Below are 24,433 nucleotides of genomic sequence, written 5' to 3'. Positions count from 1 at the left end.
AAACACCCAAACAGCAGCAGTTTACATGAAGCAGTCAAACCAGAACTACTTTTCTACATTTTTTTATAGGAACATGCAATCCTTTACAGCTGATATCACTGCATCAACCAAATTATGGATGTTCTGCAAATTAATTCTCATTTAAATTTCATGCTTAGAAGAGTAGGATGTTAAAACTGCAGCAGAGTGTCTTAACTATTCTGTTTACATGTACTTACCAAACATCTCACTAGTTTGAAGTATGCAGCAGATACTCAGAATTTCCATGTTACATTGAGGTTCTATGCATTAGTTAAATTACCTCCCCCCACCCCCCCCCAAAAAATATAAATATCTGACACTATTAACTCAGGAAATGTGATCATCAGCAGGTGTACTGCATAAAAATTAAGTCATAGTAAAAATATTTAGATCTCCAGTCTGAACGCTGAGTTCTTGCATTTCTTGTGCATATTATTTTGACAAAATTAGTCACTTCCCTCATTTGTGAGGGGAGCAGGAAAAATTAAATATCTGCAGCATGTATTTTACATCATCTGTTTTTATTTTTACATACCAAGAGTGTAGCATAAAAGCAAGTTCTGTCCATGACCATGATGGTCATACCCTCATGAATTATTAATATGAAACAAAAAAGTGGTACAAAGACAGTAATTCCATTGTGTCTTCACCGTAATTCCATTGTGTCTTCACCCACCATGTCACTGTACCTACCTTGCAATACAGTTTTACAGACTAAGCAGCTTGCAAGGAATGTTGATAGCACTCCTCTCTTATTATGTGTCCTTTGCACACTGCAAGGCTATTATTGGTCAACATGCTCTGCATATTAACAATACTCACCGTTCACCAATAATTTATTAACAACACCAAAAAATGACGCACCGCTTAAAACAAGTATGAATTCACATCTATTTAAATACAAATTTCAGTTAAAGATAACTTGAATATCAATTAAAGTACCAAAAGATACCATAACATTTTCAGTATCAGCCCTTTTTTGTCATACCTTAGCACGCTGTGTGAATATTACATAAAGCTCCAAACGTTATCTCTTTATTAAGACTTAAAGTAATATAGCGTAGATAAAACGAGTCTTTCTAAGGCCTTTCTATCTTCCTCCCATCTGAAACAGGCATGTTTAAACATAAAAGGTTGGGTTAATTAAAGTATTACTGACCATTTACAATGATTTCCACGATTCTTTTGAGGCATGTCAAAAGAACAAAATCACAGCAATGTGACTTGCATGAATAAGGGACAATGAGCAAAGACAGTATCGTTGCAGAGCTTCCTTTTTATCTGTACACATAACTCAAATATTAACAATTCATGCACTATTGAAGCAATTTAAACCATCCTTCAAATAAAACAAGCACTAAAATGTGAAACTGCACACAAACTCTTACAGTTAATAGGCTCTGTTATGAAAATGTTATTGCAGATACACATTAAACTGTACAAATTTAGATTTGCACAATCGGTGTAGAAAAGCACAGAAGGATACTTCTATTATATACCTGGATTTTCAGCTGTCATGGTAGTCAGTCATCAAACATGAAATATTTTTTAGGGCTTATTAGACAACTGCCTATTAGTAAAAAAAATGCTCTGGAATTTTCAACATTCTGATGGCTACTACACCAAATTAGTAGTAGAAAACCAAGAAAATTCTTTTAGCTATGTACTTCTTGCCAAAGCTTACTGCTCAGAATTTACTCATTTGGTGTGTAAGACAATAAAATGTCATTCAACTTGAAGATCAGTTATTTCAGCTAGCAGGTTTGTAAAACTGCTCATCTGTATGAAATCCTACAAACATGAAAATAATAAAAACTGTTGCACTGAACTACTAAAACAACACTGAAGACAAATACAATTTATGACTACAACAGGATGTTAAAATGGAAACTGAAAACATACAAATCCACCCCTTTTAAGAGAAAAAGGGCAACAAATTAGTCAATCTCCATGCTGGCTCATTCTTTGTTAAACACATTACATGGGCTGTGCCAAAATTATGAATGCAATATGGTTTTACAGATTTATATGCACTATTTATATTAAATTGATGCATCCCAGCTGTGGACTGGGACTTGCTTTAATACTTCATTTTTATTCTAAATGAAAGAAATTGACATAGACATAGCTGTTTCTTTGTAATGAAATTTAGTCTTTTTCAGTCAGCACAGAAAGGACAGTGGCATGGCACCATCATCATAGTTTATATACTACCACTGAGAACAAACAAATGAAAAAGTAATTCAGATAGCACACTAAGGCTGGTGAATACTGTATTGGCAGAATGCTGCTTCAGCTGCCTTTTGGAGACAAAAAAAACCAACTTCAAGATCACAACTGAAAGTAGAAAATACATGCCAAAACTTTGCCAGTTGGCAATACATGCCTAATAGAACAAAAGGATAATCCAGGACATAAAAAAATCTCCTAAAATACGAGAAGACTAAATGGCAGTCATTAGAATGGGCTGGTACATAAAACCCCTCCTCTTCTGGGGCTCTAATTCTCTTCAAAGATATCTAATATGATCTCTTCTTTAAAAAAACAACTGCTTAGCAGTTACTTGATATATGACAACATCATTGTCGTGGGTTTATGAAGACTCTGCTGTATGTCATACTGCATTATTAAATCTGTTACTAAAATCAAAGCTACTACAACTCTAATAAATAAAGTTTTAAAAAACATTTAACGGACAGTTTTATTTACATGCAAGTTTGTTAAAGGAACAACCTCCAGAAGAATATGGGCACGAAAAAGGCCTATTCCAAACAAAGAATATCCACTACTTTATCGGAGGTGATGATACATTTAAGAAGGGCAAGTAATGGATTTTTATTAACTGACTGCAACTGTGTTATCGGCTACTGGAAATACTGAAAGAATTCCACAAGTCTGTATTGCCTCCCCACCTATGTCTTCGCTGCAGAGGTGGCCTTTGAGTGTTTTTGTGGGGAGGTACCACTGAATTCATGACAATAGGTATGGATATTGGATATTCGTATCGTTCCAACATCTGAGCAATCTTCTCGCGAGTGACCCCATGTTTATTCCTCCTAAAAAAATAAGAATTTAAATAAATTGTCTGGTATGTTTATGGTCTTTAAGACAAAGAAAAAAAACTTCTAATTCCACAATATTTTGTCTGCTTTGCATGTTTGAAATTTCATTTTCATTACACCGTTTCCTCATTCTCTCAGTATTCAACTTGCGTTAAGGTTTGTATTTCAACAATTCATTATTGCATATATTCAATAACAGAAAACAACACAATCCTTCTTCTTCATACAGAAATGTGACATTATTCACCAGGGCTATGTATCTAAATAACCCTAGAAAGAGTTTTGAGATATTCAGTGGTATACTAGATAATGAGTAGAGGGATTATATTACAGATTACTAGTTATGAAAGCAATGTTCAAACTGGCATTAAAAAAAAAGAAACTACTTGGTTTACAGACTTAATGACAGAATGTTTTCTCATTAATAAAACTCCACATAAAATAAGCAACTATTTCAGTTTTGAACTGTAACAACATGCTCATGATACCTTGATCTACTAGATCTTACTGATACCAAAATACATATAAGGGAAGAGGGGCCAAAAGTGTTATCACATTCTTTCAGTGTTCAGTAAACAGTTACTTTCAGTGACAGCTTTGCCTATTAAGAAGCTGAGGCATTAGATAGAAACATTGTAATGTCTCTATCTCCTTAGTATCTATGGAATAGGATCCTAAAATCCATATGGGCAGAAAATTTTGGTCTCTGTCAAAAGCAAAACCTGGAGACTCATGCACAAACCGAGTGTCAGAGAACTGCCAGCACTGTAACAGAAATGAATCTAAAAGAACAGATATAAAACACAAATTAAATGTTTTGATAATGTACCCAGTACAGCTCCAAGAACACCTGGAATAATTTCCAAGTTGTATGAATATGGAATAGATGCCTGCACCTTTGTCCTTTCTGCCAGGGGCAGAAGAGGCATGGGCCTCCTTGCCAACTTGCTCAGCTCCATAGGGGAGGAATCAGTACTGGGAACAAACAGGCCATACACGAAAGAGAATACGCTATACTGAAATACTTAGAAATACTGATTTCCTGCCCTCCCCCTAAGCCTGCACATATTATTAGAAGAAAAAAGTACATAAAGTTGATGAGGTTTTAAACCATGCTGCAAGTGGCACATTAATTTTACATTCAGACTGGAAGAAGAATTGATTATCTCAGAAGTATTCAGAATTATGTTGGCTCCATAAGGTTTATTTTATCACCTTCTCTCTGGGAAGAAAAAGCTTAAGTAGAGTACATCTCTCAGATACTCTTCTCTGAGACACATCAGAGGATAGAGTGATCATGACAAGTGGCTCATTGCTTAAATGCTACTAGTATCTACATTGTGCTAAAAAAGTCCAGGAGAAGCAGCATGTTGAACTTATCACTCAACAAGTCTTAACAGTTTTTACTTTACTCACAATTGTAAACAAGGTTAATGGTAGATAAAAAACAAACCTCCTAGAAATATAGTCATTCTACAAAGCACTTGACTAGCACTTTCTAGTACTACTAGAAAAAGATGAAAGCTCAAGTGCTCTGGGAGTAAATGCACACTCACCCTCAACTGAATGATTTGTGTATAAGCACTCCATAAATGAGCAAGTACTTTTCCTTAAAGAACTAGGCAGGATAATAAAATCACCACCAGCAAAATTGAATCTATCACAGAAATTAATTTAGAAAAGGAAACAAATCTGCTGTATAGTGTCATTTAACACTAGGATCTCTTCTTCAGGAATGTTTTCACTCATCCTACGGCAGCGTGGTTATGCTGAAAGAGCACAAAGCCATCTATCCTTAACCAAAGTAGACCTGCCAACAAAAACTCCAAATAGATAGTTAAGCTTTGGAAGCTGGTTTTGCTTGGAAGAACACAGAATCTTTGATTAAAGCCAAGTTCTGACACTATTAAATGCTCCTACAACAGATCTTACATACCAATATACTGGCAAATTAATCCTGCATAGGCCATGACTACCCAAAATACAGCAAACGTTTAATGAAGTCAGTACCAAACTGCAGTCTTATGATTACACCAAAGGAAGAAGGATTAAGCACGTTTGCACTTCACCTCTGTGAAGTTACACAGTGGGTAACTTTTTAAAATTAAACCAAGACCCACCACAAAACACAAGTATATTTATATAAAGGTCTAAATGCTGTGCAAGAAGTTTTGAGCACTATTGCAAGACACAATTGTGGAATCAAGATGTTTTCACAGAAGTTATGCGCACAAACGTAAACTAAAAGCAAAATCATTCATGACTGACTCCAACGATAATCTGTACCTTCACAGGCACACTGGGAGAGAATGCCACTGAAATCTATTCCATACCAAAACACCTGTCATGTTCTTGACATCAAAAATTCACCCAGTACTGATCTGGAGAGCCTTTTCACAGATCTCTCACACTAAGTAGTGGCAGGAACAACTCTGTAAAAATACTATCCAGAAGTTCACCGGACTTCTAGACTATCAATGCACTGTATCACTTGATAAAACTTACTAACAATGTAGACAGCTCTGCTCAAAATAAATACATCAGGATTATGTACCCAAAATGTAAGAAAAGTCTTTTGCTAATCAGAGTAAAAGGTAGTGCATCTTTTGTTCCAACTACCAGAAACAAAGTGTCTTAAGTGATTCTCTTTAGGAGAGAATTAAAATTCATGACTCCAGAGAGTTAATAAAATTATCTTATTATTAGCATAGTATTGGACCAGGTAAGGCACTAAATGTTGAGTTTAACATTCATAAGGGGAATCCCACAACTACAGTAACATTTGTATCATTATCTATTTCCCAAACACACAAATACAGAAGCTCTCTCCCCAAGCAACTGAAAACCAAAATGAAACATCACATCATCACCTTTTGTAACTTTCCAAAAAATAGGTTTACAGACAATGGGCCTCTATGAAAATACCAAAGCAACAGGAGCTGCTAAAACATTTCTAGGAAGTTCCTAACAACTCATAGCAGCACTTCACAGTTTAAAGAGTTTTCCTTTTGTTTCAGATTAGAAACTTTACTCCTTCAATTAATGACTGGACAATGTAATTCAACGGGAACAATACTTTGTGTTGTTTGTCCTGCTGTGTGTTATGACCACATGAAAGCATGAACTTTCCTGGAAAATTAGTGTGTCTCATGTAATGCAAATCTCACAATGAACATCTTAGAAAAGCCTGATTACTAAGGAAGCTTTCTAACTTGGCTGTGCTGCACTCCAAACTAAAAAACCTTATTAGAAGCCTTCCTAGAGAGACAGGACTCCATCTCTAAAAATAAGTTAAGAGGTAGCTTAAAAGCAAAGGTGAAAACTTTAAAACATTTATAAGCACAATAAAATCTAAGTCAATAATTTAAGTATTAAACACATATCTTATTCATTGTAGGGGCTACTTTACAAAGCCGAAACAATTATAAACCAAGGCAGCTGGAAGCATGTAAAATGCAGATCAGTGAGGGAACAACTTGTAGTGCAACACTGTCAAACAATGAAATAGCCCTAAGTTTGTTTGATACTTCACAAATTCCTAAAGAAGAAACATCTGAGACAAAAAAAAGACATTAACAGCTTCCCAGACACTCCCAAATCCCAGAAGTCTAACGACCTATGTCCAACAGTTCTCTATGTCTATAAAGCAGACAAAACAAAGCAGTTATACAGATGCACTCCTTGTAGAATTGTGTAATTTCTTTTTGTCTTCTACCAATTTCTTGCCATCAGCATTTTGTAGCAAAAAATGTCTCAAAAAAATTATTTGCTTTAATAGCAGCAATTCTTACAAGGGTCAATCATTTTTCTCAAAAAATAATAATATTTTAGGGTCAACTATACAGTACATCTCTTTGTGTGTATGTTCATAACATTTCTAGTCCAAGGTATATCAAAAATGCCTATTTAAGTAAAATATTTTTTACATTAGTAGTTAAGCATTCACAAAAATAAGACACTGAATAAACTATAACATACTACACATGTATTTGTGTGCATATTTTCCTCTTTGTCTCTCTATATAAGTACAATGATTTCTGTAGTATAAAGCTTACTTTTCTAATTCTTCAGGATCAAACTTCCACCAAGTATCTGGCTCGTGGAACTCCACTCTGTACCCCTTTTCCAGAGCCTGCAGCAAGCAAAGAAAAATGTGTGATATGTGTATCATTAGTACATAAAATGTAACAGCAAGTTTATAGACCAGTATAATAAACAGATGTAGTTAACTCTGTAGTGGTAGCATGTAGAATTTGACCTGCCCCCAACCTGCCTTAGCATTCATTCCAAGCTAAGTAGATTAGATCAGATCGGTCTTTAATCTGGTCTGTACTATTTGCTGTATCAATTACTGAGCTTATCAGTAAGCATTCTCTCTTAAGAAACTTGAGTAAGGAAAAATCTTCCTGGACAAAACAGACCAACATATCAGATAGGAAAGTAAGTTTGAAAAGTTGTAACAGATGATACAATCACACACCAAAACCTACCACTTCCACATATGGCTTCATTTCCCAGGCTTGAGTATTAGTGTTGTCTATTATAACTGGAGATTTTCCCTGCTCCATTGCTTGCTTTGCTGCAATGAAAAATAGTGCAATTTAATAAATAACTATGTAACTAAATCAAAATGGTAAATGTAAATCACCTGTTCAAGATGTGCTTTGCACTAATCTGGTCTGACAGAAACACACTATTTAAAGAAAAGGAATAAAAGCACTGAAAGGTAGAGACAGGAACAGAAGAATTACAAGCAAGAAAGTAGGAAAAATGAAATGAAGGGCATAAAAAACAGGTGGTGGTGAACTGATACAAAGGGTGAACTGATACAATGGGAAATTCAGAAGTCAAGGCAACACAACAGAACTGCTCAAAATCTGTGGCTTGCTGAGTATACTGATCCTGGCCTGAAATCATATCCTGGCTCCAGCTTTACCAGTCCTGCTGGAGAACACATGGTGCATTCATAACTGAGACCAGGACTGCAGTTCTTCAACAAAATGCTAAGAAATAGATGATCTTTACAGAAAGACATTACATGTCAGAAAAATTTGAGATTGGTTAAAGTATAATAAATTACAACCATGCTGTCTCTGCTTGAATAATGTTAGAACTCACTGGCCAATTTCTAGCAAATCCAAAGAAAGCAGAGTCCTTAAAGCCCTGTATGAGTGACAATGATTTCACAATTCATGTCACAGTGGAAAATTAAGTCTTGTCTTTCCTAGTCTTTGTGCACTTGACCTTACAACCTTCACATTTAATGTGCACGAGTTTTAGTACCAAGGACATGTAATTCATGGTCTTTTAAACATTTAGGAATATAAAGTTTTGTTTTACCTAGAATAAACTGCTTTTTTTCCCCTAGTGGGTCTCACTTGTAATTACATAACTACTTTCCCCCCCTGCCTCCTCAGAGTTACTGCTTTATAGACCCAGTCTTTCCCCAAAATAGAGGATAAATTTAACAGAATCATTTTCTCAATGGTGAAGAAAGTATATACTTGCCTTCTCCATAATTCTAACACGATTATTATAAACCTCTAGCTAAATATGTTGTCATATGAATCTTAGCAAATCTATAAATAACTTATACAGATGATATAATCTATATGAAACTTTAATCTAGACCTACTCATCACACAAGTATCCCAACCATGAGGTTTACCATTCCCCTCCATCTAGTAATGGCAGGAGGTAAGAATCAAGTATAACTTCAACCCAAAGCCATTCTGGAAAATGTTTTGCCATGGGGTGTTCTATAGAATGTGGTACAGCTGTTCTTGTTCTTGCTATGAAAATCACTGAATAACTTAAGTATATACTGTTTTGGTTATTAAAACACTCTGTAACTATGAAATACAGAACTAGAGAGATCTTAAAGTCTAGTCAAAAAAAGCCAGAAGCCATAATTGGGTGAGAATTATTTGATCTTATAACTGTTAAGTGTAGAGCCCTCTCATCCATAAACCACTTCCTTATCAACTCTTCTGTTCCTTGGGCTCCTAGTGGGAACTCCATTCAAAGTATTTATTATTGATGCACTCCAATCTCAAAAGTGGTCTTTATAATTGATATTCTAATGACTGCTTTAAAAATTCCTTTGCTCTTTGTATCATGAATGTTGCATTAGCTGAGGAGAATTTTTTTTTTCCTTGGCCCTCTAGACAGGAAGGAAGCTTCTGCTTGAGATACTGCATCACAGAGAATAATCTGCATGGACAGGTGATAGAGTTGTTTGGTTTGTCCACTCCTTGAAGCAGACCAAACAGGTAAAGAGTCTTTTTAGAAAACTACCACAGAAAGTATCTCTCTGCTACCCTTTTCACCCCAGGAATCCACCTCCTCACCAACTAAACCCAACGTCTGTACACTGCTAGGTATTAACAAAGATGACTTATTAAAGCTGTTAATTTACAAAAGTCAAGTAAAATCATCCTCAGGATAATCCTTCCACAAATTTTGTATGAACCTCAGCTAGGAATACTCTGCTGTTGTCAGCATTAAAAGGATTTGATTCTACCATCAAAATACCAGCACCCAGTATTCCAACTCAGTAGGTCACTGCATAAAGAAGGGAGATGTTCTATTTTTAATTCTAAATCTTAAGTTCAAAATGTAATGTCTCTATACATGTTAATTTTAAATATATACTCATATATATACACACACACACACACACACCTCTTACAGTCATATATATATATATACACACACTCCTTTTTGTATAGACTATCACCACACATGCACATTATGCTATACTTCTATTTTCTAAATACAAGCATAATTAAATAGGATTCCTCTTATGCATTCAAACCTCTCCTCTGGTTCCAGTCATGGGCATCACCAAGGTGAGCAGCATTATATGTATATCCATCTTGTTGACGAAAGTAATCATCTGTGCTGAACACAATGCCTTCACGACTTTGACCAAGAAGAATACTGTTAAACAAAGGAAAATGCAAACATACTTGAATTTTTATTTTTCAGAGAGAAAAGAAAAAAAAAGAAACCAAAGAAAAAGAACATAGCAAAAATAAATTTAACTGAGCCCTATTTCTGAACTTCAGGCAAAATTCAAATAGGTTTATAAAACTACACTTGCATGTATTACCAATAATTCCAATCCAAATTAAAGCACTTTGGCCACGGCAACCCCATGCAGAGCTACAGGCTGGGGTCAGAGTGGCTGGAGAGCTCCCAAACAGAGAGGGACCTGGGAGTGCTGATTGACAGCCGCCTGAATATGAGCCAGCAGTGTGTCCAGGTGGCCAAGAGGGCCAATGGCATCCTGGCCTGCATCAAGAATAGTGTGGCCAGCAGGAGCAGGGAAGTCATTGTGCCCCTGTACTCTGCATTGGTTAGGCCACACCTTGAGTACTGTGTCCAGTTCTGGGCCCCTCAGTTTAAGAAGGACATTGAGACACTTCAACATGTCCAGAGAAGGGCAACAAGGCTGGGGAGAGGCCTTGAGCACAAGCCCTATGAGGAGAGGCTGAGGGAGCTGGGATTGTTTAGCCTGGAGAAGAGGAGGCTCAGGGGTGACCTCATTGCCCTCTACAACTACCTGAAAGGTGGTTGTAGCAAGGAAGGGGTTGGTCTCTTCTCCCAGGCAACCAGCACCAGAACAAGAGGACACAGTCTCAAGCTGCGCCAGGGGAGGTTTAGACTCGAGGTGAGGAGGAAGTTCTTCACCGAGCGAGTCATTCGTCATTGGAATGTGCTGCCCAGGGAGGTGGTGGAGTCACTGTCCCTGGAGGTGTTCAAGAGGGGATTGGACGTGGCACTTGGTGCCAGGGTCTAGTCATGAGGTCTGTGGTGATAGGTTGGACTCGATGATCCTCGAGGTCTCTACCAACCTTAGTTATACTGTGATACTGTGATATATGTCCCCTCTCTAATAGTTCTGTATTTGTTTTTTCTTCTCTTCCACCCCCAATGAGAGGTTTGTACTCTTCTAATATACAGTTATTTTGCAGTAAGTTCAAAGTATATTGTAATAGTTTAATACAGTCACTAACATTTTCCATATCCATTCTCATTTGGAATCATCTCTAGAAACCAAGCTGATCATGAGGAATCGGAATGCAGGTGAGAAATTAACTGGATTTAATCCTTTAAATCCTTTTTCAGCACCTTAAACTCTCACTACACCTTCTTCTGACCTTGCCCATGCTGCTTGCATGTGAGTATGGGTTGAACAGGAACAGCAAAAAAAGATGTTTACTGATGTTTACAGGAATCTCCCTATTTTCAGAGGAAAAAACCAAATAAAAGATTACAATAAACTTTCAAAGTTGTGCTACTAATGAAAGTCAGGGTTATGGAAGAGCACCTATATTCCTTCAAGATTCTATGCTTTTTCAGCTCTATTTTCTCCCCCAGTCCTGGCAACACAGTTTACTTGTGTCTATTTTCTCATTCCCTCTGGCACTCACTAGATCTACAAGCCACTGTAATTCACTACTCAGAAAAAAAACCCAATCCTTTCCACATCCTACTCCCCTCCCTGCCCTCATTTTGGTTTGTTTTGGGGTTTTTTGGGTGCTTGGTGAGGTTTTGTTCCGTTGTTTTTTTGTTTTCTTTTGGTTGTTTTGCTTGTGGGGTTTTTGTTTATGGAGGGGTTTTTGTGTGGTTTTGGTGGTTTAGTTTTTGTTGTGTTGGGGTTTTGGTTGGTTGGTTTATGTTTGGTTGGTTTGTGTTTGGTTTGACTTGGGTTTTTTTTGAGATTTTTACAATATTTTTCTGAAGCTTTAGCACCTAGTTAAGAAAAAGTAACAGAAGGTGATACATTTGAAGTGGCTAACCATTAGTGGAAACCTCTTGTGGCAGAGGAGTGGTAAGCTGCTGACTAGATTACCACGTATCACAGAACTGTAGTTTCATTCTAGAAGATAACAATGAGTTTAAGACAGTATTTTCCCATCATTCACACTTTAGTGCTAACAGGGTGACAGGAAAACCATATACTTGAGTATCTACTGCATGTATTACTTCAAATCAGGAGAAAAACTTACTGAATCACTTCATTTGATTAGAGTGTTTTGTCCAAGGCAATGACATTCCTTGATGGCTTCTAGACATACAGACCAATTTCAGCTGAATCTGACAGAATATCCTCAAAAAAACCCTTTTACTTTTATGGAGAGAAAACAAATTGGCAAACCAAAGCAAGACAAATTTGTAAACAAATGGATAAAATTCAGATGTTCAAATTAGCATCCATAAAGACAAATGAGAAAAGACAGTCACAGGAAATTTCACATTTATCCTGTCATTTAGGCATGACATTTTCAAGCAACATAGATATTTTACTGGCTAGAAGCTTATTTCATTTGTAGGACAGAATAAGTTGCATTACATTCTGCTTTTTGTAAGCTAAATAGAAAGATTATGGGAGAAAATGAAGGGTACTTTAGCAAACAATAAGACACTGGGGAAACCAAGGAGATTAAAAAAGGGAACTTGGACACAGTTGCAATGTTCACCATTAACATTCTAGTCTATATTGTAATGTTTTCTATTACTGACAGTATCATTATAAATTACAGAAGTTAATGGAATGGATGATGTAGGAATACTACAAAAATTCATTAAGTTTTGTCTAGAATTCTGTATTTGCATTGTCATGAAATGCCACAGTGAAATCTTCTAAAAGCATCACAGCTGACTGCTGGCTTTAACTAAAATACATCCTAAATATACATACCAGGAACACCAATTAACACCTGTGAGCCAGAGTAATTAATTACAGCAAAGCTACTGTCAAATCAAATCCACACCAATCCAGAAGTTCTTGGAAATTTGGGTTTAAAGAAAATCATTGGAAAGCCGAGATATACCATACAAGTCTGATATATAGAATAAATGTGATTACAAAACTTCCTTGACTATTTTTGGTTTCTACATTATAATTGAATTTGAAAATAAGAAACATAGACAGTGCCACAGAGCATTTATAGCCCATTGCAATTGTCAAGTAATATGATCAAAGCAGCAAGAAGGAATATACAGCTTCTATGCACTTTCTCCCTTTCCAGAGCATTAAGGTTACCTCAGGACAAACAGCAATGCTATTTCAGAAAGCACCCAAAGTATAGCCACTTTTTTTGGACGTTATTCAATAATGACTGCTGGTACAGTTGATGTCTTTTAATAGGAAAGGAATAGGTTCAGGAAAGCACACATTGTACACCACACACAACAGCATTATATTTTTTTTCATATCCATTCCTCTCTTGAATGAAATATTGATCAGGAATTTCTATTCATTAAGTTATTTGGCCATGAATTCACATATGGCCCAACTTTCAAACTTACTTGTATGCTACATTTGACAGTTAGTAATGCTAGAAAAACTGGGTACATCTTCCAGACTCATTTTTTTTGTGCTGAATGTACACACACACTTTAAAATCTAAGAAACATTTGCTTTAATAAAATCTATAGCAAACAATAACTGTGATTCTTCTAACAGCTAAGTAGACAGACACATTCTCTACAGCTCCCAGGAGTTTGGCCATCTGGTTTCTGTAGGAATATATATGAACATATGAGTCAACACTAATGGGGCATTAATTTTTATTTCTAGGAACTGTTTGCTAAGTGTTCAACTTTTTTTTGCTGTACCTCCCAAACATCATTAGTAGCAATAAAGAAAAACAATGGCAAGGGTTGGGGAATCCTGCAAACTCATCAACAAAGTTTATCCTTGAAATATTTTGTTATTATTCCTTAAAATTCAGAATACACCACAATTCATTTATGAACCGTAATATAACTGATAGAGCAGACTTAATATAGTAAACTGTTTGCAGGAAAAATCCTATAACCACAGAATTTGGGCTGGCACAGTAATTCCCAAAGAGGTCAGAGTACCAGAACCCTTAGACTATACACAACACACAGAGAAAGGAATGGGTTTATGAACTAACACTTCAACAGCAATGATTGTAGCCTGTTTCTAAATTATACCATATAACATTTCAAAAGCCTGATAATGATCTCTTTCAGAATTCATATCATTAAAATGGTAACATTTAAAATACAAACATACTTGTTCATGTCATATGGAACAATTCACATCCTTCTAATATATACTTGGAAAGAAAATTTATCCCAGGCTCATGAACTAGGAAACAGAAACAACAAAAAGGACACCTATGTGCACAAAAAGCATTATCACTCTCTAAAACCACAAGATGATACCCCTCTTCTGAGATGAAGAAAGAAAAAAGAAACATTTTCCTAACAAGAGTCAAATTACAAAGCAGTCAGCATCAATATGGGGATGTCTCAAGTTAGTAGAATAGAATCGAACAGAACCGAACAGAATAGAATAGAACAGAACCGAACAGAACCGAACAGAATAGAACAGAACCGAACAGAACCGAACAGAATAGAACAGAATAGAACCAAACCAGGTTGGAAGAGACCTTCAAGATCATTGCGTCCAACCCATCAACCAACCCACCTAATCAATTAAACCATGGCACCAAGCACCCCATCAAGTCTCCTCCTAAACACCTCCAATGATGGTGACTCCACCACCTCCCTGGGCAGTCCATTCCAATGGGCAATCACTCTCTCTGTATAGAACTTCTTCCTAACCTCCAGCCTAAACCTCCCCTGGTGCAGCCTGAGACTGTGTCCTCTTGTTCTGGTGCTGCCTACCTGGGAGAAGAGACCAACCTCTGCCTGTCTACAACCACCCTTCAGGTAATTGTAGAGAGTAATAAGGTCACCCCTGAGCCTCCTCTTCTCCAGGCTAAGCAACCCCAGCTCCCTCAGTCTCTCCTCACAGGGCTTGGGTTCCAAACCCCTCACCAACTTTGTTGCCTTTAAACCAACTGCTGTGATGCAGCGTTTTCACCCTAAATCTTCCCTGCAATTGAACACCCACCTTTAAACACAGTAGGACAATGAAATTAAAGCAGACATAAAAATCAAAGCTGGTTGCCTACTTTTTCCAGACATGCTATCTGATCTAATAGAAGAAACTAGCTCGACATACAAAACATCTTGAAACCAAAATGCTTGTTTTAACTAGTCAGCAAGGCAGTACACGTTTTTCCCAGCACGTGTGCACACACACATACATATCCTGCCATAATTTTTCTTCAAAACTAAAATAGTCCCCCAATCTGCATCCTGATTAGCCTACTTTGACAGAAGATTTTATAATAAAGATGATCTCACAGAATGTCATAATTTACCTGTTGAAAATTGCCAACGTACCACAAATTCTATGTAATTCTATGTAAAATTAGGAAAAAAATAGAGAATAACTAAATATAATTTAAAAATCTGTAGTATTACTAAGCTATGTGGATGCTACTTTGAAAGCACTACTTATAACACTGTTTAAAGAAATACATAATTAGAAACAACAGCCCAAAATTGTTTCTACATTCAGCTATAAATACTAACTCTAACTCTTTGTTTCAGAAAACAGAGCTCTCCAGAAGAATGGCTCCAGGCAAAGGCACCTGTCTTTATCTATTCCTTACAATAGTTTTAACTAAAAATTTACTTCTTAAATGACACCTATATTTGTTCTTTCTTCCCCATTATGCTCCATTTTTATTCAAATTCATGTTCAGATATTTAGGGAGGAATGGAAAACTGTAATTGCTGCCAGGTTCAGCAGCAAAATAAGCTAAAAAATCCAAGTCTGTTTTCTTGTAACTTCTTCCAGTATTGTATTCTCACCTACTTCTAATTGCAACAGACTTCTGTAACTTGGACTACAATTGACAAATTGTATATATAATTGACAAATTGTTACATAAATTGTTATATAAAGTTAATATATAAAGGTAAATTGTTCTATAAAGTTTCTATCTAAATGGTCAACTACTTCCAAAACCAAGGAAGAAATGCAGCATTTTTAACGTGTTTTGTTATTCCAAGCTTTTCTGTGAGAAGCTCTGGATTGAGGAAGAGAAATCTGGTGAAGTGCATCCATTTTTTTCCTGTAAAATTAGAGTGTCATTTGTTGAAAGACTTTAAGAAGTCCTATGCACAGAAAGAAATAGTGAAAAGTACTCCTTTTTGTACAAAGCAAAGAAAATGCAGATTCTCACTGCAGTAAACGCACCCCTGAAGACAGCGTTCTGGCAATGATAGGAAGCTGATTCATTACGAAAAGTGCAGGGTAAGGACAGATTTCTCCAAGCACAATTATAAGAACAGCAAGAGAAGGAACAAAATCTGCCTAAAATAGGAACGTCATGGGAAGCATAGTGCTATGAAGACTGGAACAAGCAACTTGGTACTGGCAAGCACAGCTAGGAAATAGGGATAAGGCAAAGAATGGAGCACAAGGAACAAACTGGTACAGTGAAGCTGGGAATGAGATACTACCACTGTCTGAAGCAGGTATGAGAAGAATATGGGAAGAAAAGGGGTGGAGAAGGAATTCAGAAATCAGCTTTGAATTTAGAAGCTGACATGGAGCTAATAAGCACAGAGCAAAAGTCATGATTTTCTCCTAGGGACAAAACCCTAGGAGTAGATAGACAAAGAGACAGGAACTCAAATGAGTGTCAGGAAACTGGGAATGTCTAGGTCAGGTGAACATGGGAAACAAACTGAGGAGATGAGAAGACCTCCCTAATGACTGGGAAACTATTAATGCTATGCTTGTATTTAAGGAAACTAAAGACAAAGGCCCAAGGATCTAAAGGCTGCTAAACCTCAACTAACCTCAGTTTTGCGAAGACAATGGAGTGCACCCCCTCAGAATCTATTTCCAAATGTGAAAAAAACAAAGATCATCAGGAAGAGATAATGCTGTTTTTTCAACAGCCAAATCATTCTTTACTGACCAGAATTCAGTCTCTGATTAAGTAACTGCCTTTGTGGATGAGGACAGAATGATCCATGTAGCACAGTCTGGAATTATCAAGGTTTCCAACATCATCTCCTAGTCACTAACAAGCTGAGTACAGCAAGAGATGATAGTGGGATCAATTTTTTCACTATCTTCATTGTTAGCCTGGATGATGAGGCAGGGAACTTGCAGATTACACCAAATTAGTAGCAATTTGCCACACAGTGAGCAGCAGGCTTCTTTCTAGAAGGCCACTGACAAACTTGAGCACCGGGCTGAGCAAAATACCATTCAGTTCAACAAGGTAAAGAGCAAACCTCTGCAACTGGTGAAAATGAAACCTAAACATCAGTACAGGCAAAGCAACCAGTTGAGCAGCCTTGGTGAAAAGGATCCGAGGATTACAGCGGACATCAAACTGAAGAGGAGTGAATAGTGTACTCTCATCAAAAGAGAAAACATGGCCAGTAGATCAATGGTAGGGTATCATTCCCACTACACCTAGCTCTTGTGCAGTCAGTTCTGAAATACTGTGTCCAGTTTAGAGCTTCCCAATTTAAAAGACATGCTGAAAATCATGAAAGGTATGAACAGACGGCTAGCAGATGGCTTACGGCATACAACCTATGAGGAGAGGTTAAGAGCAGTTAGGCTAGATTATTCTGGCAAGGAAGACAGTGAAAGGCCACCTGATATCAGCCTGCTACAGGAAATCCAACCCCTTATCTGAAGGCAAGATGCAAAGATCATGAGCCAGATTCTACCAAGTAACAGTACATGCTGCAACACAGGAGATCACATGTAAACTACGGCTTGGGAACTTCAGTTTGGAGATTAGAAAGAACTTCCTTACTAGGAGGGTAGTACTGCACCAGAAGAGTTTGGAGAGATGATGTTAGCTCTATAGTTGCAGGTTTTTCAAGATTGTGCTAGACAAACACACAGCTGATCTGATCCAGCAACAGTGACAGACCTGCTCCAAACAGAACAATGGCCTAATTGACCTCCACAAGCCTCTTCCAAAAAACATGCCTTCAGTTCCAAGCAGTGGACTTCAGTGGATGATTCAGGACAGATATGGATCAAGTTTTAGAGCTGAAGGAGATCTTTCTGTCCTTACAAGCCCTTACTTTGCACAATACACAGACAAATTCATGATTCCTGGGTCTCAGTATTGCTCTGCTGTAATTTCATACTTGGGAAACTCACTTCCATGATGCTTCTCATTCTCTTTTAGTGCTGATGCACACAGATGATGTGAATTTTCTGCTTTTCCTTCAGTCCTTTTGTTAGCCCAAGTGGTAGACGTTTTGTCTGCTGAAGATGTGAAGCCTGCAAAGATACTTGTGGGTACTAATATTGTATCAGAAGACCGCAGTTGCTGTCCTAGTCTACACTTCAGAATTCTATAATACCACACAGAAAAACACATTTATTAAGTCTTATTCATCATAAAGTCAAATAACACACATTTTCTCCACAGGTAGCCAAATATTGGGATTTCCTCCCTCCCAGGTACCTAACACCCTCAGACACAATTTCATAAGGAATTAACAACTGCAGCCAAGCACTGAATGTATGAAACTTCATGTAACTGAATACAGTGAAAAACAAGTTCCACACAGTTCAAATTCTGCACCCAAATTTCGTGACTATTCTTGACCTTGATATCACAGCACCCACACTCCCATCTGTTACATAAAATTAATAACTGATCTTACCAGCAAGAGATGAAAAAAGCAAGACTATGTGCTCATAAAAATTGAAGATATTTAGAATGTTTCAAATAATATGAATAATGTATTTACAGAGACACTTCAGCAAACCATGGAACCATCAATATGGGAACCAAAACATTCAATACAGTCACATTACATATTATCCAGCTCTTGCACTGAGGCAGAATCTTTTCCACAGGGTTATTTAAACAAACAAATCTATGTGGCTTATATATATTAAAGGAGTTTTTGCAGTAACACTTATGCAGGCACATGTAGTTTTAAAAATGTAAGTCTGCAAAACAGAGTTGTCAGTAACTAGCAAACATTATAGCTAAATTATACTAATGCCTAAGGTAGAAATTTCTAATAGGCATTTTTCTATGATATGGAGATCACAGTCTCCTAAATATCAGGAAAGAAAAAATACCCAGCCAACCAACCCATCAAGGCCACTTCTTATATGAAAAGCAAGGAAGAACATACCACTATCTATTTCATAGCACTTAGCATATAATGGAAGATAAACACATTCCATTTGTGATGTACAGTTTCTGGATGAAGCTCAAACAATACTGACACAGTAACTTCTGGGTTGTTTGGGTTTTGCATGCCAGAGAAACCTATTTTCCCTTAATACAGGTAATGTCTGTGCTCTATGACAACTTATGTGCTTTATAAACTACATCAACAAAAGTGAAAGTCTGAGTTGAAGATGGCACCTGCTTTTAACCCTGTCAGGCTTACACTTTTAAGGGCAAGTAACTTTCATGTGTTGCAAACAGAGAAGAGCACAGACTATAGTATGAAAAACAGGGAATGAGATTATGTTCAGTATTTTCAAAGTGTTAAAATTTTTCTAATGCTCTTTGAAGATTTCTGCATGGGAATAAAAAAGTACTTCTGGTTCAGTCAAATTAATGTCAGATTTAAGTTTTTTTTTTTCCACATGAAGAAATTTAAGAGTAAAAGAAAAGGTAGAATAACACATACTAGAACAGCTGAAAGTTTCTGAATAAAAGATTATGCAATTTAGTGGATACAGGACTTTTAAAAATTAATACAAAACAGGTCCTGTTCATCACAACTCTAAAAGAAGCCGGGGTGGGGGGGGGGGGAAGGCTTGTCAAGCTTTAAGTCTTTACTTACCGAGAAAGCGTTGACTTCCCTGAACCAGGTAGGCCTCTTAAGATTAGAAGCAATTTCTGTGAACAACTTAATTTTTCTTCAGGTAATTGCAAGGAAGAGCTGTGGCAAGCTTTAGGATCCTTCCAATACTCTTTGGTTTCACAGAAACCACTATTTTGAAGTCCCTTCTGGTCATTATTTCCATTTCTGAAGACCTGAGAAGTATGGGTATCAACATGACCAGCACAGTTGGCACTTTGTTCAAGTAACGGACTTTGACTGTTGATACCAGTATTTCCATGGTAACCATGATAATTTTTGTAAGAAAGTTCACCATTCTGTGAAGGGAGAGCATTTGCTTTTTGTAGTGGGGAATTAAGTATCTGAAGATTTGATTGATGGTTGAATCCAGGAGGAAGAGGGCCCTGAGGCACTATGAAAGACTGCATTGACTGCCAAGCAGGTCTGAATTCAGGCACTGAGTAATTCCAATATTTAGAGTCTTCTTGTCCATTACAAGTATTTTCAGTTTTCCAGTCACTTGTTTCCATGACAAACTGCTGCTCATTGCTTGTTTTCTGACTGTTCTCTTCCCCCCCCAAGTACTGTCCATTCTCATACAGTGGTTGTGAGCTGCCCAACAATACACATTGATAATCCTCTTGCAAGGTCTGACTATAATTAGATGGTGAATATAGTTCCTGAGAAGTTTCAGTTTCTTTCTCCTGAAAATTAGAAGCTAAATTTTCATTTTCCAGCTGGTGAATTTCTTTATAGAACTGGTCCAGCTCATCATCCATTTTTGGTACAGCAGAAGAAATAGACTGCATCTTCTTTGCCTCCTTTCTTTTAGCACTGTTTTCATGCGATGCATTCTGGTCTCCCTCACTGCTTCTACATTCATTGGAAGGGCCAGATGTGTTCTGTTTGTTACTTTCAGCAGGCTTGTAAATTGGTCCAATAAAGTCCTTGCTTGTAAAAAATTCAGCTGATGCATTTCTATTTACTGAGAACAACGCACTGTAGTTTTTAATATTATCTCCATCAACAGGATCTGTAATAAAAGAGTCTTTTGTTTCTTCAAATTTAGTGTCACTTATTGATGCAAATGGTGGATTTACATTCTGCACAGTTTCTGAATCAACCAGCTGAGTAAGCACTAGATTATTTTCAGGAAGCACTTCATTCAGTGTTCCCAAGACACCAGCAAGTGTTTTCTCCTGTTTCTGCATTGCATGTTGCCCTTGGTTATCTGATGCATATGATGGTATCAAATTATTTGATGTTCTCCCAGCATCCACTTCCTCCTCAATACCTTGGTTATCATCATCAGAGTGTTTCTCATAAGCTCCTTCCATTGACTTCATTTTTTTAGAACATGGTTCAATTGTGATTTCACTTTCACACTCCAAGAGTCTTACGCTGTTTTCAGCATGAAGCATCTTAGGAAAAAAATTAATACATTATCAGCATGCACATTTTCAAAGTAAGGTATAAAAAAGCAGAAATTTTGCAGGCCTGTGATATGCATTCTCAGACCCTCTGCAGTCACAGTAAAAATACACCCACAACCAGAAAAGCAGACATCAACTACCAGAAGTAGTGTTTAAATGAAAGTGCCACATTAATGCACATCTTTAGCAAAGAACTACTTTAGTGCTCTACCAGCCCGTCTGTCACATTTGATGATATGCCATAAATAATTTACAAATCATGCTTTTAAAATGTGAATACTAAAAAAAAATTAATTACATCAACAACCTCTGTTCTCTACTGGCCTATATTAATCTGCCAAGTGTTACAGATCTCTTTAACAAGATAAACATGCCAATTTCCAATGCACAAACCAATGCATTGTATCACTTGCAACAGTACCAACAAAAATGCAAATACTTCAACAATGAGGGTGACTTTCTGTGACACTAAATGAACTCAACCAATTTATTTAACACCAATGAGACAGATGCTAGATGGCATTTACAATTTGGTACTAGCTGAACAAGACTGAAAATTAAACTTGCAATCTGTTATTACATTTCTGGTTTCATAACAACCAAAGACCTTTGTTAGGGACCAAGATGACTTGGTTGCATGCTTTCTAAAAATAAACACACAAAAAAAATCCTGCCCTAAACAGACTGCATTATAAGAATGAGCCAGTAAGTTCCAGAAAATTTCAGAGAGGCAAGAGCAATTTAAAACAAAGCAAAACAGTAGTGGCCATTGCAACATGCTGTCATGTCATTATCCATCTAACCACTAGTTAGAATTACTTGGATTTCTCATTGTATTCCAGAGGTCTAGATAGAAAGCAGTAAAACCCAGTAATTATAAAGCAATTGCCAAGTAGTTTGTTCAGCAAATCCCCTCCCCCCTAAACAAATGCTGTACCAAACATGAAAGAAAATATTTTCCCTACTAGAAGGTTTAATCTACTGCTTCCTGTGACTATTTCAACTTTCCAGGAGCAAGTATTTATAAAATGTCACTTCATTTGTGATGAGAAATTAAGTTCTTATCTGAAAAGGGTTCTGTAGGAAGTATTACAGGAAGATTTGTTAAGTAACATTTACCATCCAGCATTCACTTGCAAAATTGCAAGAAAAAGTGTTACTCTGGGTATTTTCTAACTGACTATCCAAAGGATAGTCTCAAAATATTTAAATCAAGGTGATTCTACTGTTTGCATTGGAGTTTACCACTAAAGGCAGTACTAACATCAGTAGGGGAAGAAACAGAGGCATGCAACTAAACCTTTTCCTCACAGCTAGTGGAACGACACTGCAGTACTACAGTCTTTCAAGACATACATGTTTTACATATACCTCCATCTTTCCATTTCTTTTTATGTAAATTAGAACATGACTACAACTTGATATGAACAGTTGGCTTTATCACTGATCTATCAAAAAGCCTTACTTCCACCTTCACTTAAAAACAGGGTTGGAAAAAAAAATAGTTGCTTTATTAGCTTTTATGTCCTCATGTGTGTTTCAGGATGCTATTTAAGCAGAGCCCACGCTCTGGTGTGAAATGAAAACAGCAAGCAGGCAAACACTTGCTGTACAGTATCTCTAATGAGAGAGGATGCTGTCCAATAAGACTTTCTCTGACTATATTCTGAGACAGTGAAGCTGCACGTGAAACCATCTCCACCTGCATTCTTGGGGAGGACAGAGCAAGTATGTACTGAGAGAGTGCAACCTATGCAACCTTGGCTCTCGAATGGCATAGGCATAGGTCTGTCGTATTTTTGGAAGGAACTGGCTGTAAGCATTGAACCTCAGCTGGCATACGTGATTCATCAGCCTGGCACTTGCAACACTAAGTTACCACTTTAACTAACCTTCCAAACACACAGAAGACTCTATCAAGTAACACAAGGCCTTAAGCTTAATCTGTACAGTAAGTTTCAAAATGGAAAAAGAACACTTATGTGGTAGAAGTTACTGATGGGAAGAATTGATAAAGCTTTGCTTGCTTGACCATGTCTTTCTGGGTACGGAGGTGACAAAGCGTGTAGGCCAGCATCCCTCTCACTGAGACAGGCCGCCCCTCAGAGCCAGGGGAAGCAGGCGCTACCCCGTACCTGGCTGGCGGTGGAGCCGCCTCTGAGAGCGGGGTGACTGAGGCGACCGCGCGGCTGCTGAAAGTCGCCTGCCCCAACTCTCCGTGTGTCAGCTGCTCCCTCCCTCCCTCCTCATGCCCCAGTGTAAGGCACCCCCCGGCTCCCCGCCTCACACACGCTTCCCTCAGCCCGGCGCCGATGTCCCACGCTGCTGTGCGCCAACACCACCAGCCCCACACAGCCCCGTTCCCCGCCCGCGGCGGCCTAAGGACTTGGACACGATCCCTTTTGCCACACGTCGGCGGCAGCGACGGAGGAAACACCTTGCCTGCCCGGCACCGCCTTACATAATTTGCAGCTACATGCGGTGAGAAGACCAACCTCAAAACAGAGGCGCCCACCCGTCCTCCTCCGCCGCCGCCGCGGGGAGAAGCGGACTTCTGACAGGCGGGGTAGGGGGGAGGGGAGCGCTGGTAACCTCGCTCTCAAAATGGCACCACCGCCCTTTGCTCTTTGACTCCGTAATCCCCGGCCCTTATGGGACGGGTAGTTCCGTCTTGCCGAGCGCTGGACTACAACTCCCAGCATCCTTCGCGGTGCTGTGCCGTGCGGTTAGCGCGCGGGAAGAAAATGCCACGCGTAGGCTGGCAGCAGGCGTCCGGGCGTGGGGAAGCTGGGCTATGAATGGTGGTGGGCACTTGCCTGGCGGGAGCGGCTTCTCTTTGCGCACTTCATTTCCCCTTCCACGGTGTAAATGATCTAGGCACGGGGAGGGGATTTTCCGCAGTTTTAAACTCCTGTGGAGGTTCTTCTCTCAGCCTGTGTTTGTGAAGGCAGAGCTGCCCCGTGGTTTCCCAGCTTTGCGGTCTATAACACGGTAAAATCGGCATGCTTCTTTTTGTATATTAATATTAAAACATCTGGTGTTTTATGAAAGAAAAAGCAAGCTACTGAAAACACAGAGCGGAAGCCTTACTAGCCAGCTGCCAGCAGTCTGATTGGCATTGCCTCTGGACTTCCACTCCCTTGCTCAGGCCGGTTGGTGGACCCGCAGCCCATTAGGTCTGCCTTCCTAAAACTATCTTGTGGTTGTTTTCTTTTA

General features: G+C 38.1%; 1 protein-coding gene across 1 annotated transcript; it reads right to left on the bottom strand.

Annotated features, from left to right (window-relative positions):
• Window positions 1–532: 532 nt before the first annotated feature.
• N4BP2L2 (NEDD4 binding protein 2 like 2) lies at window positions 533–23,804 on the bottom strand. The gene is made up of 6 exons (XM_068143066.1): window positions 23,713–23,804; window positions 19,785–21,205; window positions 9,901–10,025; window positions 7,574–7,662; window positions 7,139–7,215; window positions 533–3,077 (listed from the first exon to the last, which is right to left on the bottom strand). Exons 2-6 carry the CDS (start codon window positions 21,203–21,205, stop codon window positions 2,879–2,881), a joined length of 1,911 nt encoding a protein of 636 aa, XP_067999167.1. The 5' UTR covers window positions 23,713–23,804; the 3' UTR covers window positions 533–2,878.
• Window positions 23,805–24,433: the final 629 nt, after the last annotated feature.

Source organism: Melanerpes formicivorus, unplaced genomic scaffold (genome assembly GCF_026170545.1).
Source record: "Melanerpes formicivorus ecotype bairdi unplaced genomic scaffold, bMelFor1.0.p_v2 SCAF_1, whole genome shotgun sequence".
Classification (NCBI taxonomy): Eukaryota; Metazoa; Chordata; class Aves; order Piciformes; family Picidae; genus Melanerpes; species Melanerpes formicivorus.
The sequence above is the reverse complement of the archived record's forward strand: the minus strand, read 5'-3'. Positions and strand labels throughout refer to the sequence as shown.

Coding starts and splice junctions, on each gene's coding strand:
- N4BP2L2 (XM_068143066.1), bottom strand. CDS start 21,205: ATGCTTCATGCTGAAAACAGCGTAAGACTCTTGGAGTGTGAAAGTGAA. Junction 7,663..9,900: donor TGACTGGAACCAGAGGAGAG/GTTTGAATGCAT, acceptor TTTTCATTGCAG/CAAAGCAAGCAATGGAGCAG. Junction 7,216..7,573: donor TGAAGCCATATGTGGAAGTG/GTAGGTTTTGGT, acceptor TGCTTGCTGCAG/GCTCTGGAAAAGGGGTACAG.